The 16,915-nt window shown below is 39.7% G+C and overlaps 1 protein-coding gene across 1 annotated transcript; it reads left to right on the forward strand.

Annotated features, from left to right (window-relative positions):
• Positions 1-949: 949 nt before the first annotated feature.
• Positions 950-1,930, forward strand: LOC129676903 (olfactory receptor 10T2-like). The gene has a single exon (XM_055607418.1). It carries the CDS (start codon positions 950-952, stop codon positions 1,928-1,930), a length of 981 nt encoding a protein of 326 aa, XP_055463393.1.
• The last annotated feature ends 14,985 nt before the right edge of the window (positions 1,931-16,915 follow it).

Genomic DNA, 16,915 nt, shown 5'->3' on the forward strand with positions numbered 1-16,915 from the left:
TTCTTAAAAATTATGCTATACTTAAAGAAATAATACACTAAAACTGTGGATTTTATTATTTTTCCACCTTCAGTTACTACACTAAGACAGGTACCAACCTGGAAGTCACACATACTGAGTTCATTTATTCATCTGACCTAGTCAATGGTACAAAAAAAATGTTCCTGGAGTTATTAGGTGGTGGAGAATACAAACAGTAACAGGACCACACTGAATAAAGGGAAAATTACTTTAGAATCCTTCGCTTTATCTCTGCAGGATTTTAACAAATCATGTTGATTTGAACGCAACTTATTTAGTTACTATGTGCATTCCATTAATAGGTTAGTAAACAAGGCTGTAGGGCCAGGGCATCATCTGCTGAGAAACATCATTTCAAAACTGTAGCATATCAAAAGCAAGTGACTGAGACATTATTTTCTCTGTTTTCTTCCCTGCAGATCCAGAATAGAAAAAACAGTGTTAAGGAATGCTTCATGAGTAGAATCCTAGAAGATATTTGGGCTACTTGTGAGTTTCATGCATATTCTCATATTAGAATCATTTCTCTCAACTATTAGGCTTCTGGCTTGACTTAGTTAGGTCCATATTTGTAAATACCAACATAAATTCATTTACTTATTTATTTATTAGCACATGTGCATATGTGTTGTGTGTGTATGTGTAAAATATGTGCCATGTTACATGTGTGGGAGTCAGTTTTTTCCTTCCATCATGTGGGTGCTTGAGATTGAAATTACATCATCACGGTTAGCTGCTAGCACCTTTATCTGCTGAGCTATTTCACTGCCCTTGCCTCCCTTTCTTACAGGTTCTTTTATTCAGTTGTTTTATGCAGTCTTGATTAAGTAACTGACAGCACCAGTGCAGAAACTCCTCCCAATCATCTTAAGAGTCTTGACCTTAAGCACATATTCACTACTGAGGCAAAATGGTTGCCACCTAGAGGATGGGCAACCACACCACAGTGACCATGTTCATTCTGTGGGGATTTTCCAGTTTCCCAGAACTGCAGAATATACTCTTTGCTGTGATTCTTCTCTCCCATGTGACCATCCTCCTAGCAAATGCATCCATCATGGTGGCCATCAAGCTCAACCACAGCCTTCACACCCCCATGTACTTTTTCCTCTTCGCCCTGTCCTTTTCAGAAACCTGCACCACTATGGTGATCCTGCCCCGCATGTTAGTGGACTTGCTATCAGAGAGCAAGGCCATCTCTCTCCCTGAGTGTGCCACCCAGATGTTATTCTTCTTTGGACTGGCAGCCAACAACTGTTTCATTATGGCTGCCATGTCTTATGATCGTTACACTGCCATCCACAGTCCACTGCATTACCACATTTTTATGACCCAAAAGGTCTGCTTTCAGCTCATGATAACTTCCTGTGTGACTGGGTTCCTCTGTTCTCTTGGCATCACCTTCACCATATTCAACTTGTCTTTCTGTGATTCCAACAATATCCAGCACTTTTTCTGTGACATTTCACCCTTGGTTCACCTTGCCTGTGATTACACTGCTCACCATGCAATGATTATTTTTTTGCTCTCTGCATTTGTGCTGGTGGGAAGCTTTGTTTTGATCATGATTTCCTATGTCTTCATACTATTCCTAGTTGTAAAAATGTCTTCTGCACATGGGAGGCAAAAGGCCTTCTCAACATGCTCCTCCCACCTCACAGTTGTGTCTGTGCACTATGGATTTGCCTGTTTTGTCTACTTGATACCCAAGAACACTGACTCCTTCCGTGAAGATATGCTGATGGCTGTCACATACACAGTACTGACACCTTTGCTTAATCCCATAATTTATAGCCTAAGAAACAAGGAAATGAAGATAGCCCTGAGGAAGGTAGTAGGCCATATCAATAAAAGTTTGCCTTGCCTGACAATTAAAAATAACCCTGAACATTTTAAGAACAACAACTGAGCACTGACAATAGTGGGAAATTGGGCATTTCCATCAAATCCCATTATTCAATTGACAAAACAATTAAAGTATTATCTAACTATCTGAATCATCCTGGTATCACCACTTTCCTACAGCAAATAGATTTTTTTAAAGATTTATGGACACATGTATACATTTAGCAGACACGTCGTAATGCTTTCATGATTGTAATGCTATTTTCATGATCACGCTTGCTTTGGTGGAAAAGAAAATTGTTATATTAGTGAGAAAAGATAAAAGAAAAATTAAGGAAGATGGATATAGACAGAGAAACAAAAGTGGAAGAGATGGGGAGGGAGGAGCAAAGTGAGCAGAAATTGGCAGTGTGGCTGACAGTGGGGGGAGTATAAGCTCTTCAAGATACAACAGAGAATTAGATATGATCACAATACTGAAAAATTTAAGGTTGACTTGAGAGAATGACTTATTCCTATTAAAATCAGAGCTTAAAATATAATGGATATATTCCCACAAAAAATAAACTGATAAATAAAATCCCAGATCAACAGACTATTTAAAATATTGTTTAACTTTTTACTGATTCTTTGTGACATTCACAACCACGCATTCCAATAACACTCACTTTCCTGTGCCTTCGTATCTGTCCTCCACACTTGCAGCCCCTCCTCAAAAAAATAAAATAAGAAAAAAATCTTGTTGTGGAAGCAGTAGTGTGTTCCTGTGTGTCCACAGTACACGATTTTGTCCACACATCCTTATTGCAATGAGTCATCGGTCTGTTTTGAGGCCTCTGGCTTCTGTTACACTGTCTGTAAAGTATCCTCACAGGGACTCCTCTCGAATACTGTTGCTGCCCTGTGTCATGGAGATCCTGCCGCTTTGAATCTGAAGGACCAGCCCTTTTCCGTGTTCCAGCAAATCATTGATGGGGTAGATGTCGAGGTGGGCCAACTCAAAGTCCTGGATCTGGGCCTGGGAGGAAGCTGAGTTGATCAGACTGCCAGCTCACCTTCTGTGTAAATGCTGTCTGACAGGTCATGCAGGTTCTGCACGAGGGGCATCAGACCACATAACGTGGGCAAGAAATGTTAATGCTGCATTGTCTACATCTTGCAATGGTTGCACTCGATTCCTGCTCACTAGCTAACCTCAGTTTCCCTGACCACTGTTGATGTCAACCTTTCTGTATTACTTAAATATATATGACTTACAGAAAAGTGTTTTCAAGCCTTTCCTTACTTTAAGTCAAGATATTTCTGGAACTTTAAGTGTTTTTATGAACTTAAACACACATCTCTAGCCAGATATATGTAGTATGCAATTTTATCCCACAATTCAGCTTTTTTTTTTTTTTTTGCTTTCTTTATAGTTTTCCTTAAAGTGCAGCTTTTTTTTTCAGTAAGGTTTCATTTGTATTAATTTTTGTTCATTAGCTAGATATCATAACTAGGAACCCACTTCTTAATCTGGCATAGAGTGAAAATTAATGATAATTTTATAGATTAAGCATTATATCTATATTTGCACTCCATTTGGTTTAAGTTTTGCATGTGGTTTGTGGTAAGATTCCAAACTTAAATTTTTGCATGTGGATATTCAGTTAAGTCAGCAGCATTAAAATCCAGCTAGCTCAATTCTAGAAGTAAAGGAAATATCATTGCCTTTCTACTTTATCTTATCTCCTACAAACTTCCTTGATTTGTTAGTCTCTACAGTTTTAATATATTTCTAAAATTTCCCATATGTTTCTGTTGGCTAATTGGTAAACTATGCCATATGCAAATGTAGATAACTTCATTTTCCATCACACACTAGATGCTGCTTATTTTGGGTCCTTGTAAATTGTCCTGCACTGTTAAATAGTGGTGTTTCATAGTAGGCTTCCTTGAGCCTACCCTATCAGCTCTCATTAGGACTGGTTGGATTCTCTTCTTCTGTGGCCTGGTAAGGCTGCTCTCCCCTCATGGGGAGGTGGTCAAAAAGACAGCCACTGAGTTCATGTCAGAGACAGTCCCTGTTACCCTTACTCCCGAGAACCCTCTCGGACACTGAGCTGCCATGAGATACATCTGTGCAGGGATTCTAGGTTATCTCCATGATTGGTCGTTGGTTGGAGTATTAGTCTCACAAAAGACCCTTGTGTCCACAAATTTTTATTCTGTTGCTCTCCTTGTGGAACTCCTGTCCCCTCCAGGTCTTTCTATCTCCCCTTTCTTTAATAAGATTCCCTGCACTCTGACCAAAGTTTGGCTATGAGTCTCAGCATCTGCTTTGATACCTTGCTGGGCAGAGTCTTTCAGAGGCCCCCTGTGGAAGGATCCTGTCCTGTTGCCTGTTTTCTTCCTCTTCCAATGTCCATCCCATTTGCCTTTTTGAGTGAGGATTGATCATCTTACCCAGGGTCCTCCTTCTTGCTTAGCTTCTTTAGGTGTACAGATTTTAGTATGATTATCCTATATTATATGTCTAATATCCTCTTATAAGTAAGTATATACCATGTGTGTCTTCCTGTTTCTGGGATACCTCATTCAGGATGATCTTTTCCAGTCCCACCATTTGCCTGCAAATTTCATGATTTCCTTGTTTTTTAATTATATTCTTTTTAATTAATTTATTTTTTATCAATTACAGTTTATTCATTTTGTATCTCAGCTGTAGTTCCCTCCCTCATTCCCTCCCACTCCCACCGTATGCCCCTTCTCCTATGCCCCTCTCCCAGTCCTTTGATAGGGAAGGTCCTCCTCCCTTTCCATCTGACCCTAGCCTATCAGGTCTCATCAGGACTGACTTCATTGTCTTCCTCTGTGGCCTGGTAAGGCTGCTGCCCCTCAGGGGGAGATGAGCAAAAAGATAGCCACTGAGTTCAAGTCAGAGACAATCCCTGTTCCTCTTAGGAAACAGATTCCTAGGGTAACCCACTTGGCTACTGAACTGCCATGGGCTATGTCTGAGCAGGGGTTTGTTCTAGGTTATATCCATGAATGGTCCTTGGTTGGAGAATCAGTCTCAGAAAAGACCCTTGTGTTCAGATATATTTGGTCCTTGTGGAGCTCCTGTCCTCTCCAGGTCTTACTAACTCCCCCTTCTTTCATATGATTACCTGGACTCTGCCCAAAGTTTGGTTATGAGTCTCAGCATCTGCTTTAATATACTGCTAGGTAGAGTCTATCAGAGGTCCTCTATGGTAGGCTCCTGTCCTGTTTCTTGTTCAGATAGATTGACTTCCAGATTTCTAAGGAACTGCCATACTGATTTCCATAGTGGCTGTACAATTTTGCCCTTCCATCAGCAATGGATGAGTGTTCTGATTATTACATATCCTCACCAGCATGAGCTGTCATTTGCTTTACTGATCTTAGCCATTCTGACAGGTTTCAAGATGAAATCTCAAAGTAGTTTTGATTTGCATTTCCCTGATGGCTAAGGATGTTAAACATTTCTTTAACTGTTTCTCAGCAATTTGCCTTTTTTCTTTTTAAGAATTCTCTATGCACTCCCTTTTCAGTTGGATTATTTGGTGTTTAATATCTAGTTTCTTGAATTCTTTATATTTTGGGATATTAGTTCTCTTTTGGATGTGGAATTGGTAAACATTTTCCCCATCCAATAGGCTGCTGTTTTGTCCAAATGATGGTGCCCATTGCCATGCAGAATCTTATTACTTTTATGAGGTCTCATTTGTTAATTGTTGATCTTAACACCTGTGTTCTGTTCAGGAAGTTGCCTCTTGTGCCAATGAATTCAAATCCATTTTCCAGTTTCTCTTCTATCAGATTCTTTTTATCTGGTTTTATGTTGAAGTCTTTGATTCATTTAAAGTCAAGTTGTGGATCTATTTGCATTTTTCTATATACAGCTATCCAGTATGAAGAAGAGAACATAAAACGCCTGTGGCATCACTAGACTTTCATGGGTATTCACTTGTGGAATACACACTCCATATCCTTATAGAGAGGCTGAATATTTATTTCAGGTTTCAAACATCAATTAGCATCAATAATCACACATTGTGCATCCTATTCACCCACATGTGAGTGAATAGGACAGTCAAAGCATCTCTTATCTCTTCTGAATCTTACTATGTATGCATATGGTATAATTGTTTAAATGCAGTAAGATCTGGAGTAGAACATTATGTACCACCACGTAGGAAAATTAAGGAAGTAAATCAACTAACACTTTCAGTGTTGCCATGTGTCACACTAACACAATACAAATTTATGAATTTATGAGTAAGATTTGGTGATAGTGGGCTTTTACCAAGAGCTGCCTCATCAGAAAGCAGTCACAAAAACATTTTCTCCATGTGTTCTTTTTTTCCCCAAATTACTTTTATGTGAATTCTCAGGCTACAGCTTTACCTGATGAGAATGTACCCTAGACATCTACATAGGACATAAGGCTCTCAAGCCTTGGTGGGTTTTCAGAAAAATAAAGACTAAATGCCCTTGAGGGAATCACTCATTTTCAAACAAATTTCACCAAGTTGAATTTCAATTATTTTAGTTTTTTAAACTGACAAGAACAAAGTAAAGAGAGAGAAATTGAGAGAGAAAAAGATAGAGAGAGAATTAAAATAGTATCTTGTGGACATCAGAAAGAGTTGTAGGTCCACAGAGGACAGTTCTTCTGTTGGAGACACAAAACTCCAAGTGATGCAAGGTATAATGCTCAGGTGGCTTTGCAGATCTCATTAGCTCCAACCACAAGGAGCTAAAAGGACACTTGCCTGATGGTAGAAAAGAATTCAACTGCAGATAGAAGGGAACTCATCACAGATTTGCATAGGGAAAGGTGACTTAAAAATTTCTCCCTAAATGACATTACATAAGGAATGAGAAATTTGTGAATTATGTGTAAGTTCTTCATTCCCTCTTATTTTGAAAAGATTAGATGTTATTCTTCTTTGGTATGAGGTGGGAATTTATTTGTGCATTTTTATCTGTCATGAATAGTTTTTTAAAAATATCAAATAAAAACTAAATTTTGTGGATATTAATAGGAAAAATATGATGAGGATAAGAGGGTACAAAGTTATGCTGTTGTGGTTTTCCTACTTCTATCTGATGCACAGACAATGAGAAGCACTTGGAAAACTATACACTGGAATTAAAAACATGAAACTGAAAACAAAGCTGATGAAGATCAACTTGAGCATATCAGCAAAATCTAACACAGTACAGCAGGTACTTTGTGGATATGAAAGTACTGGTAAGCCCTGGTAAGGAAAAGTTGTCTGTAGGTCATGGGATATCTTAGCCAATAGAAATTCAACTAGCAAGTATTGAATAATTATTGTCTCACAGTCTTCTTTAGGTAACATGCTAATCCCCCAAAAATGATAAGTAGTTACAAAGAGAAAATTAGTTATAAGGGGGATAAATTACTTGCATGTATGTAATGGAAGAACTTGAATTTGAATACAAACATTTCTCCACCTGTTCGATTCATTACTACATAAGAAACAGACTCTAGTAACACTGAAGGTTTAATTTCTAATTTAATAATGTGACTCATTGTATCAAAAAATTAGGTCGGGGCGGAGCCAAGATGGCGACTAGCACACACAGTTTCCGAGCTGTGGAAGAGATAAAGTTCTGAGTTGATGAGTGGAAGAACTTCTGAAGCCAGGGAAACAACGGAGAGACTTTCTAAACAACAGGGAACATCGCAGGAGGTGAAAACCTTGGTCTCGGGTCACCCAGGGACTTGTTTGGGGAAGGTGAGAAACGATCCTTTGATCTCTCGGCACTCCCCTCCCCCAGACCTCCCTCCTCCTCAGCACAGCGACTCGCCTTTCCCTAACTGCCTGGGGCTTGCAGCCACTGAGGCGGAGCCCCAAGCCCTTTATCGGCAAAGGCCAGCAGTACTGTGTCTCGGAGCCCCAGATTCGCACACGGCTGCTGCACCATCCTCCCAGGGCCCGAGTCTGCTAGACACCATACTAGCTCCGCAGGAGTGCCATCACTGACGGTACGGCCCGCCCAATCCCACAGTGACAGAGAATACGCTATATACTCACCAAAACCAGATAGAAACACCATACAAGCTAGACACACCAGGCGCTGGGCCTCCGAAGCTTGGAGAGCACAGTAAAGAGACCCCAGGACTTCCCAGAAAGCATCTGGACTAGCAACCCAGTCTCCAGTTACAGCGGGATTTTCTAACCTGGCGGCGGAGCAGCACTGAGCTGGCGGGGCACATCAGCCCTCCAGTTTAAGACTAACCAGGGCCAAACCAGAGAACAGAAAGGCTGGTTACCCCGATTCCTACTGACGTGACCACCCTGAAATCTCCAGCTGCAGCAAGACCTCATAACCTGGCAGTGACAACAGCACGGAACTGGCGGAGCACATCAAAGAAGCAGGGCCAAACCAGAGAGCAGAGAGCCCAGATACACCGATCTCTGCCAAGTAACCTGCCTGTAAGTGAGTGCACCCTTGAGAATCTGCAGCTCCACTGATCCTGGGTCCTTCTAAAACAGAAGCCAGGCATCGAACCCCCTCCCACCCATATACCCACTTTGGGAAACAGAGGGGCACTTGGAACATTGAAGTTCCTGCTCTGTGGGTCTAATTGAGGAGTTAAGGCAGTTAATGCCAGAAATTGCGCTGCGATCATCACTAGCGCCTGCGACATACATTGCAGAGCCCCTCCCACACACTCAAGGGTTCAACATTAGCCATCACTCTGTCCCTCGAGACACACGCCCACGCACACTTACACACACACACACATATACACACGCACGCACGCTTGCATTTGCCTCTGTTTGCGCCTGCGTACTTTCCTCCCACAGGTACAGCTAGTCCTCAGCACACGCTAAGGACACGGGACCTCTCTCAACTTCCTGAAGAATTCTCCAGACTCGAGAGACAGTACCAGTCTGATCGGCAGAATCCAAAAACAAACAGGGAAGGTCTCAGATAAGCCAATGGCCAGGGGTAGGCGAAAGAACACTTCCAACATAAATCAGGACATCATGACTTCACCAGCAAACCCCAAAATCGATGGATACTCCAATTCATCAGAAGCACAGGAAAATGACCTTAAAGCCATGCTTGCTCAATTATTTGAGGCTCATAAGGAGGAAATGAACAAATCTTTCAAAGAGTTGGCCAGTCAATTGGAGGTAAAGAAAGAAGAAATAGACAAAACCCTTAAAGAAACACAGGCAAACATAGCCAAACAAATAGAGGCACAAGTAGAGAAAAAATTAGTGGCATACAGAAAGGAAATGAACAAAGAAATAGAGTCCATCGTAGAGAGACAGGAATCCAAATTAAAACACATGAAAGAAATGGTGCAAGGCATGAAAACAGAATTAGAATCAATAAAGAAAACACAAAATGAGAAAACTCTTGAGCTGGAGAACTTGGAGAAAAGATCAGGAACCACAAAAGTAAGCATCACCAACAGAATACAAGAGATGGAAGAGAGAATCTCTGGAGCTGAAGACACACTTGCAGAAATTGATACTTCTCTCAAAGAAAAAGTAAAATCAGAAAAATTCCAATCACAAAATATCCAAGAAATCAAGGATGCTATGAAAAGACAAAATCTAAGAATAATAGGAATTGATGAAAAAGAAGACTCCAGGCTCCAAGGTCCAGAAAATATTTTCAAGAAAATCATAGAAGAAAATTTTCCCAACTTAAAGAAAGAGATGTCCATAAATATACAAGAGGCCTACAGAACACCAAATAGACTAGACCAGAAAAGAAACACATCACGTCACATCATAGTCAAAACACTACATATACAGAACAAAGAAAAGATATTAAAAGCAGCAGGGGAAAAAGGCCAAGTAACATATGAAGGTAGACCTATCAGAATCACACCAGACTTCTCATCAGAAAATATGAAAGCCAGAAGGGCCTGAGCAAGCATCATGGAGACTCTAAGAGATCACAAATGTCAACCCAGACTACTATACCCTGCAAAGCTTTCAATCAACATAGATGGAGAAAACAAAATATTCCATGACAAAACTAAATTTACGCAATATCTATACAGCAAACCAACCCTACAGAAGATACTAGAAGGAAAACTCCAATCCAACGAAAACGAATTCACCCAAGAAAACAGGGCATACAGATAATATCCCAACAAAAATGAAAAGAAAACAAGCAATGAAACAAGGTAAGATCATCGACTCCATTACAAAAGGAACTAACATGCATTGGTCAATATTATCTATCAATATTAATGGACTCAACTCACCAATAAAAAGACACAGGCTAACAGAATGGTTACGGAAACAGGACCCAACATTCTGTTGCATCCAAGAAACACACCTATGCAACAAAGATAAACACTACCTCAGAGTAAAGGGCTGGAAAAATGTTTTTCAAGCAAATGGTTCCAGAAAACAAGCTGGAGTAGCCATCCTAATATCTAATAAAATAGACTTTCAACCCAAGTTAATCAAAAAAGATAAGGAGGGCCACTATATTCTCATCAAAGGAAAAATCCAACAAGAGGACATCACAATTTTGAATATCTATGCCCCAAATACAAGAGCACCTACATTCGTAAATGAAACAATATTAAAGCTTAAATCATACATTGATCCTAATACCTTAATAGTGGGAGACTTCAACACCCCACTCTCATCAAGGGACAGATCAACCAGACAGACACCAAATAGGGAAATAAAAGCACTCACAGAATCCCTAAATCAAATGGACCTAATAGACGTCTACAGATCTTTTCACCCAAACTCAAAAGAGTATACCTTCTTTTCAGCACCACATGGAACCTTCTCCAAAATAGACCATATAGTTGGTCACAAAGCAAGCCTCAACAGATACAAAAGGATTGAAATAATCCCTTGTATACTATCTGACCACCATGGACTAAAGCTGGACATCAACAACAACAGAAACAACAAAAAGCCAACACGCACATGGAAACTGAACAACTTACTACTCAATGACAGCTGGGTCAAGGAAGAAATAAAGAAAGAAATTAAGGACTTTCTAGAATTCAATGAAAATGAAGGCACAACATACCCAAATTTATGGGACACATTGAAAGCAGTGCTCAGAGGAAAATTTATAGCACTAAGTGCCTACAAGAAGAAATCTGTAACATCACATACAAACAACTTAATGGCCCAACTGAAAACCCTAGAAAAAAAAGAAGCAGATACACCCAAGAGGAGCAGACGGCTGGAAATAATCAAACTAAGGGCAGAAATCAATCAATTAGAAACAAATAAAATTATCCAAAGAATCAATGAAACAAAAAGCTGGTTCTTTGAGAAAATCAACAAGATAGACAAACCCTTAGCCAAACTAACTAAAAAGCAGAGAGAAACCATACAAATCAGCAAAATCAGAAAGGAAAATGGGGACATAACTACAGACACTGAGGAAATCCAAACGATTATTAGGTCATACTACAAAAGCCTATATGGCACAAAATTTGAAAATCTAAATGAAATGGATAACTTTCTTGACAGATTCCATCTACCAAAATTAAGTCAAGATCAGGTAGAAAGACTGAATAGTCCTATATCTCCCAAGGAAATTGAAGCAGTAATTAACAGTCTCCCCTCCAAAAAAAGCCCTGGACCAGATGGCTTCAGCGCAGAATTCTACAAGACCTTTAAAGAAGTACTAACACCAATTCTCCTCAAACTATTCCATAAAATAGAAACAGAAGGAACACTACCAAACTCATTCTATGAAGCCACAGTCACTTTGATACCTAAACCACACAAAGATCCAACAAAAAAAGAGAACTTCAGACCTATCTCTCTTATGAACATTGATGCAAAAATACTCAATAAAATACTTGCAAACCGAATCCAAGAACACATCAAAGATATCATCCACCATGACCAAGTAGGCTTCATCCCAGGAATGCAAGGGTGGTTCAACATACGGAAATCCATCAATGTAATCCACCACATAAACAAAATGAAGGAGAAAAACCACATGATCATCTCCTTAGATGCTGAAAAAGCATTTGACAAAGTCCAACACCCATTTATGTTTAAAGTCTTGGAGAGATCAGGGATACAAGGCACATACCTAAAGATAGTAAAGGCAATATACAGCAAGCCTATAGCCAACATCAAACTCAATGGAGAGAAACTTAAATCAATCCCACTGAAATCAGGGACAAGACAAGGCTGCCCACTCTCTCCATATCTCTTTAACATTGTACTTGAAGTCCTAGCCAGAGCAATAAGACAACTAAAGGAGATCAAGGGGATACAAATCGGAAAGGAAGAGGTCAAAGTGTCACTATTTGCAGATGATATGATAGTATACATGAGCGAACCCAAAGATTCAACCAGAGAACTTCTTCAGCTGATAAACACCTTCAGCAATGTGGCAGGATACAAAATCAACTCAAAAAAATCAGAAGCCCTCTTGTATACCAAAGACAAAAAGGCTGAGAAAGAAATTAGGGAAACAACACCCTTCACAATAGCCACTAATAACATAAAGTATCTTGGTGTGACTCTAACCAAGCAAATGAAAGACCTGTTTGAGAAAAACTTCAAGTCTTTGAAGAAAGAAATTGAAGAAGATCTCAGAAGATGGAAAGATCTCCCGTGCTCATGGATTGGTAGGATTAACATTGTGAAAATGGCCATCCTGCCAAAAGCAATCTACAGATTCAATGCAATTCCCATCAAAATACCAACTCAATTCTTTACAGACCTTGAAAAAAAGATTCTCAGCTTCATATGGAGAAACAAAAAACTCAGAATCTCCAAAACGATCCTGTACAACAACAGATCATCTGGAGGTATCTCCATTCCCGATCTCAAGCTGTACTACAGGGCAACAGTAATAAAAACTGCATGGTATTGGCATAGAAACAGAAAGGAGGATCAATGGAATCGCATAGAAGACCCAGAAATAAACCCACACACCTATGAATACTCAATATTTGACAAAGAAGCCAAATCCATTCAATGGAAAAAAGACAGCATCTTCAACAAATGGTGCTGGACCAACTGGATGTCTACATGCAGAAAAATGAAAATAGATCCATATTTATCACCCTGCACAAAACTAAAGTCCAAGTGGATCAAGGACCTCAACATAAAACCAGATACTCTAAATCAGTTGGAAAAAAAAAAGTGGGAAACAGCCTAGAACTCATTGGCACAGGAGACAACTTCCTGAACAGAACACCAACAGCACAGGCTCTAAGAGCAACAATCAATAAATGGGACCTCATGAAACTGAAAAGCTTCTGTAAAGCAAAAGACACTGTCATCAAAACAAATAGACAGCCTACAGATTGGGAAAGAATCTTCACCAACCCTTTATCTGACAGAGGGCTAATATCAAGTATATATAAAGAACTAAAGAAGCAGAAAAGCAACAAACCAAGTAATCCACTTAAAAAATGGGGAACAGAGCTAAACAGAGAATTCTCGAAAGAGGAACATTGAATGGCAGAGAAACACTTAAAGAAATGCTCAACCTCATTAGCCATTAGGGAAATGCAAATCAAAACGACCCTGAGATTTCACCTTACACCCATCAGAATGGCCAAGATGAAAAACTCAAGTGATAGCACATGCTGGAGAGGTTGTGGAGAAAAGGGAACCCTCCTCCATTGCTGGTGGGAATGTAAACTGGTTCAACCGCTCTGGAAGTCAATCTGGCGCTTTCTCAGACAAGTAGGAGTAGTGCTACCTCAAGACCCAGCTATACCACTCCTAGGTATATACCCAAAATTTGCTCAAGTACACAACAAGGACATTTGTTCAACCATGTTCGTAGCAGCTTTATTTGTAATAGCCAGAACTTGGAAACAACCCAGATGTTCATCAACGGAGGAATGGATACAGAAATTGTGGTATTTTTACACAATGGAATACTACTCAGCAATCAAAAAGGAGGAAATCATGAAATTTGCAGGCAAGTGGTGGGATCTAGAAAAGATTATTCTGAGTGAAGTATCCCAGAAGGAGAAAGACAAACTTGGTATATACTCGCTTATATAGACCTACAAGACATGATAAACATAATGAAATCTACACACCTAAAGAAGATAATCAAGAAAGTGGACACAGGCGAAGGTGATTAATCCTCATTTAGAAAGACAAATGGGATGTGCATTGAACTTATGACAGGAGTCTACCACAAAAGGCATCTGAAAGACTCTACCTAGCAGTGTTTCAAAGCAGACACTAAAACTCATAACCAAACCCTCGGCAGAGTGCAGGGAATCATATGAAAGAAGGGAAGTTAGTATGATATGGAAAGGATAGGAGCTCTACAAGGACCAAATATATCTGGGCACAGGGTCTTTTCTGAGACTGACACTCAACCAAGGACCATCTATGGATATAACCTAGAACTTCTGCTCGGATGTGGCCTGTGGTAGCTCAGTAACCAAGTAGTTTTCCAAAGTAAGGGGAACACGGACTATTTCTAACAGGATCTCAAGGGCAGGCTGTGTGACATCCTCCCCAGGGGAGGAGCAGTCTGTTAGGCCACAGAGGAGGACTTTGCAGCCAGCCCTGAAGATACCTGATAAAACAGGGTCAGATGAAAGGGGAGGAGGTCCTCCCCTATCAGGGGACTTGGAAAGGGGCAGGGAGGAGACCAGGGAGGGAGTGTGGGGTTGGGGAGGGAATGAGGGAGCAGGATACAGCTGGGACACAGAGTTAACAAAATGTAACTAAAAAGAAAAATTAAAAAAAATAAAAAAATAAAAAAAATTAGCAGAAATGATCAAATGTATACATGAAAGCACATTTTCAAGTATATACAAAATATGCATTATGTATAAAATTAATAGGCATATATATATTTGAAAATATATTTGTGTATAATAATAAAACAGTTTTTCTGGTTTTATTGTTTCATTCATGGTTTTCACTATAAATCACTAGCAGCTGGCTTCTTCCCATTTTTCTCCTTGTTTGTCATTTCGATACTCATTCTTTGTGACCATTTGATCTCATTACTATGTGATCAAGATTTATAAGCTCAGCAAACATTCTTATGGTGGAAAAATTAAGAAAAAAAAACTATATATGAAACCAGGAAATACAATTCCAGCTAGAAAAAAATAAAACAAAACTCATGGATCTCTTTATTTTGTTATATTTTCTACCACCTGTAACTGTATAAAACAGCCTCTCATCTTCCAGACTATTAAAATACCAGTCACTGTGTGCATCTGAGTCAAAGTCAAATTAGGTTTGAAGACAGGCCAGTGCACCTTCCTTAGGACTGGTGACAAATTGTCACTATGGTTTTTTATGTCTTTTTTATCTTTATTTTAAAATTATTATTATTTATTACAATTTATTCACTTCATATCACTATGTTTTAAGCACTGAACTTCACTCGTTAGTTAGTAGCAGCTGCCAGGAAAGTTTTGTAGTACATCCTGACTGGTGATGCAAGATTTCAAGACTGGTGACCAAGATTTCAAATGCCCCTCCAGGTGAGCTCCACAAGGAGAGCAACAGAACCAAAAATCTGGCCACAGGGGTCTTTTCTGAGACTGATGCTCCAACCAAGAACCATTGATGGAGATAACCTAGAACCCTTGCACTGATGTAGCCCATGGCAGCTCAGTGTCCAAGTGGGTGCCCTAGTAATGGGAACAGGGACTGTCTCTGACCTGTTCTTTGATCAGTTCCCTCTGAGGGGGGAGCAGCCTTACCAGGCCACAGGGGAAAGACAATGTAGCCAGTCCTGATGAGACCTGATAGGCTAGGGTCAGATGGAAGGGGAGGAGGACCTCCCCTATTAGTGGACTGGAGGTGGGAGGTCTGGGAGGAGAAGACAAAGGAAGGGTAGGAATGGGAGGAGAAGAGGGAAGGGGCTATAGCTGGGATACAAAATGAATAAATTGTAATTAATTTAAAAATTAATTAATTAAAAAATATTTCAAATGCCTCTAGGAAGGCCGTTAACAGCTCCTTGAGTTTTTAAATAGTGAAGGACAAAATAACCTAAAATCAAGAAGAATAATAAAAATCCCAGTAGATTTCCATGCTGTTTAAAAGAAATATGTCAAACCAACTCCTCTAAATCTCATTGCAAAAGTGGGGTCTGGAAAAACTGAGGTCTTGGGAAATGAAAATTGTTTCCAATTACAAACTTGGTACAGCACAAACTGTGTTTAAAATAAACACTTTCTAGATTTAAAAAGGATTGTGTCTGCCTGTGTGTGTGTGTGTGTGTGTGTGTGTGTGTGTGTGTGTGCGCGCGCGCGTGCTTGAATGAATGAGCAGGTGGAGTGCAGGAGAAGGAATTGGATTCCCTGGAGCTGGATTCCAAGTCTTCCTGAGCCACTTGGCATGGGTACTAGGAACTAAACTCCAGTTTTTTACAAAAGTAGTAAGTGCTTTTACCCTGGAGTCACCTCTCCAGCCTTAATCCACTCAGCTTTTGAGTGATTTCAACTCAGTTCACTACCTCACTCCCTCTTTGGGGAGTCCTGTTTGTATTTTCTTTTTCCTTTCTAGTATTTATTAAATTACTTACACTAAGGTGACTGAAAAGGGGATGATTGGTGTGAGAGAAAAATATTTCTTTAGACACATTTTTAAACTTTTGCATGTTCAAGTTTAGGAAAAAAATTAAACTCCAAGTCTCAGAGTTGAATGACTATGAGGTTTCTATTCTTAGACATATTATCTCTTTTCTATCCTGGCCATGTCTTTCTGGTTCTCCTCATGCCCCTGGACACAAGAAACTGAAGTAGTGTGTTATCTGAACCCATATCTGCAGCTCACTCTCCTGATGTTTCTCTGACACCCATGCCTAACTTAGAAGGTTTGACTCTTTCTTCATCTCTCCTTCTTCTGGTCATTTTAGTGATTTTCAGCTTGTCGGACCTGTTGACCTCAGGGAGGAGATACAAAATGCTAAGATCTTCCTCTGACCTGACTTTTGTATAATGTATAATGCTAGCATAATAAAAACAGATGCCAATGCAGAAAAAAAATCATTAACTCAACCACAATGGTTAACAGGCTTCTTAAATAGACACTATTTGAATTGG

The sequence above is a fragment of the Psammomys obesus genome, unplaced genomic scaffold (assembly GCF_907164565.1).
Source record: "Psammomys obesus unplaced genomic scaffold, mPsaObe1.curated_primary_1811, whole genome shotgun sequence".
NCBI classification, from domain to species: domain Eukaryota; kingdom Metazoa; phylum Chordata; class Mammalia; order Rodentia; family Muridae; genus Psammomys; species Psammomys obesus.

Excerpts from the sequence above, each read along its gene's own strand:
- LOC129676903 (XM_055607418.1), top strand. The coding sequence starts at position 950 with ATGGGCAACCACACCACAGTGACCATGTTCATTCTGTGGGGATTTTCC.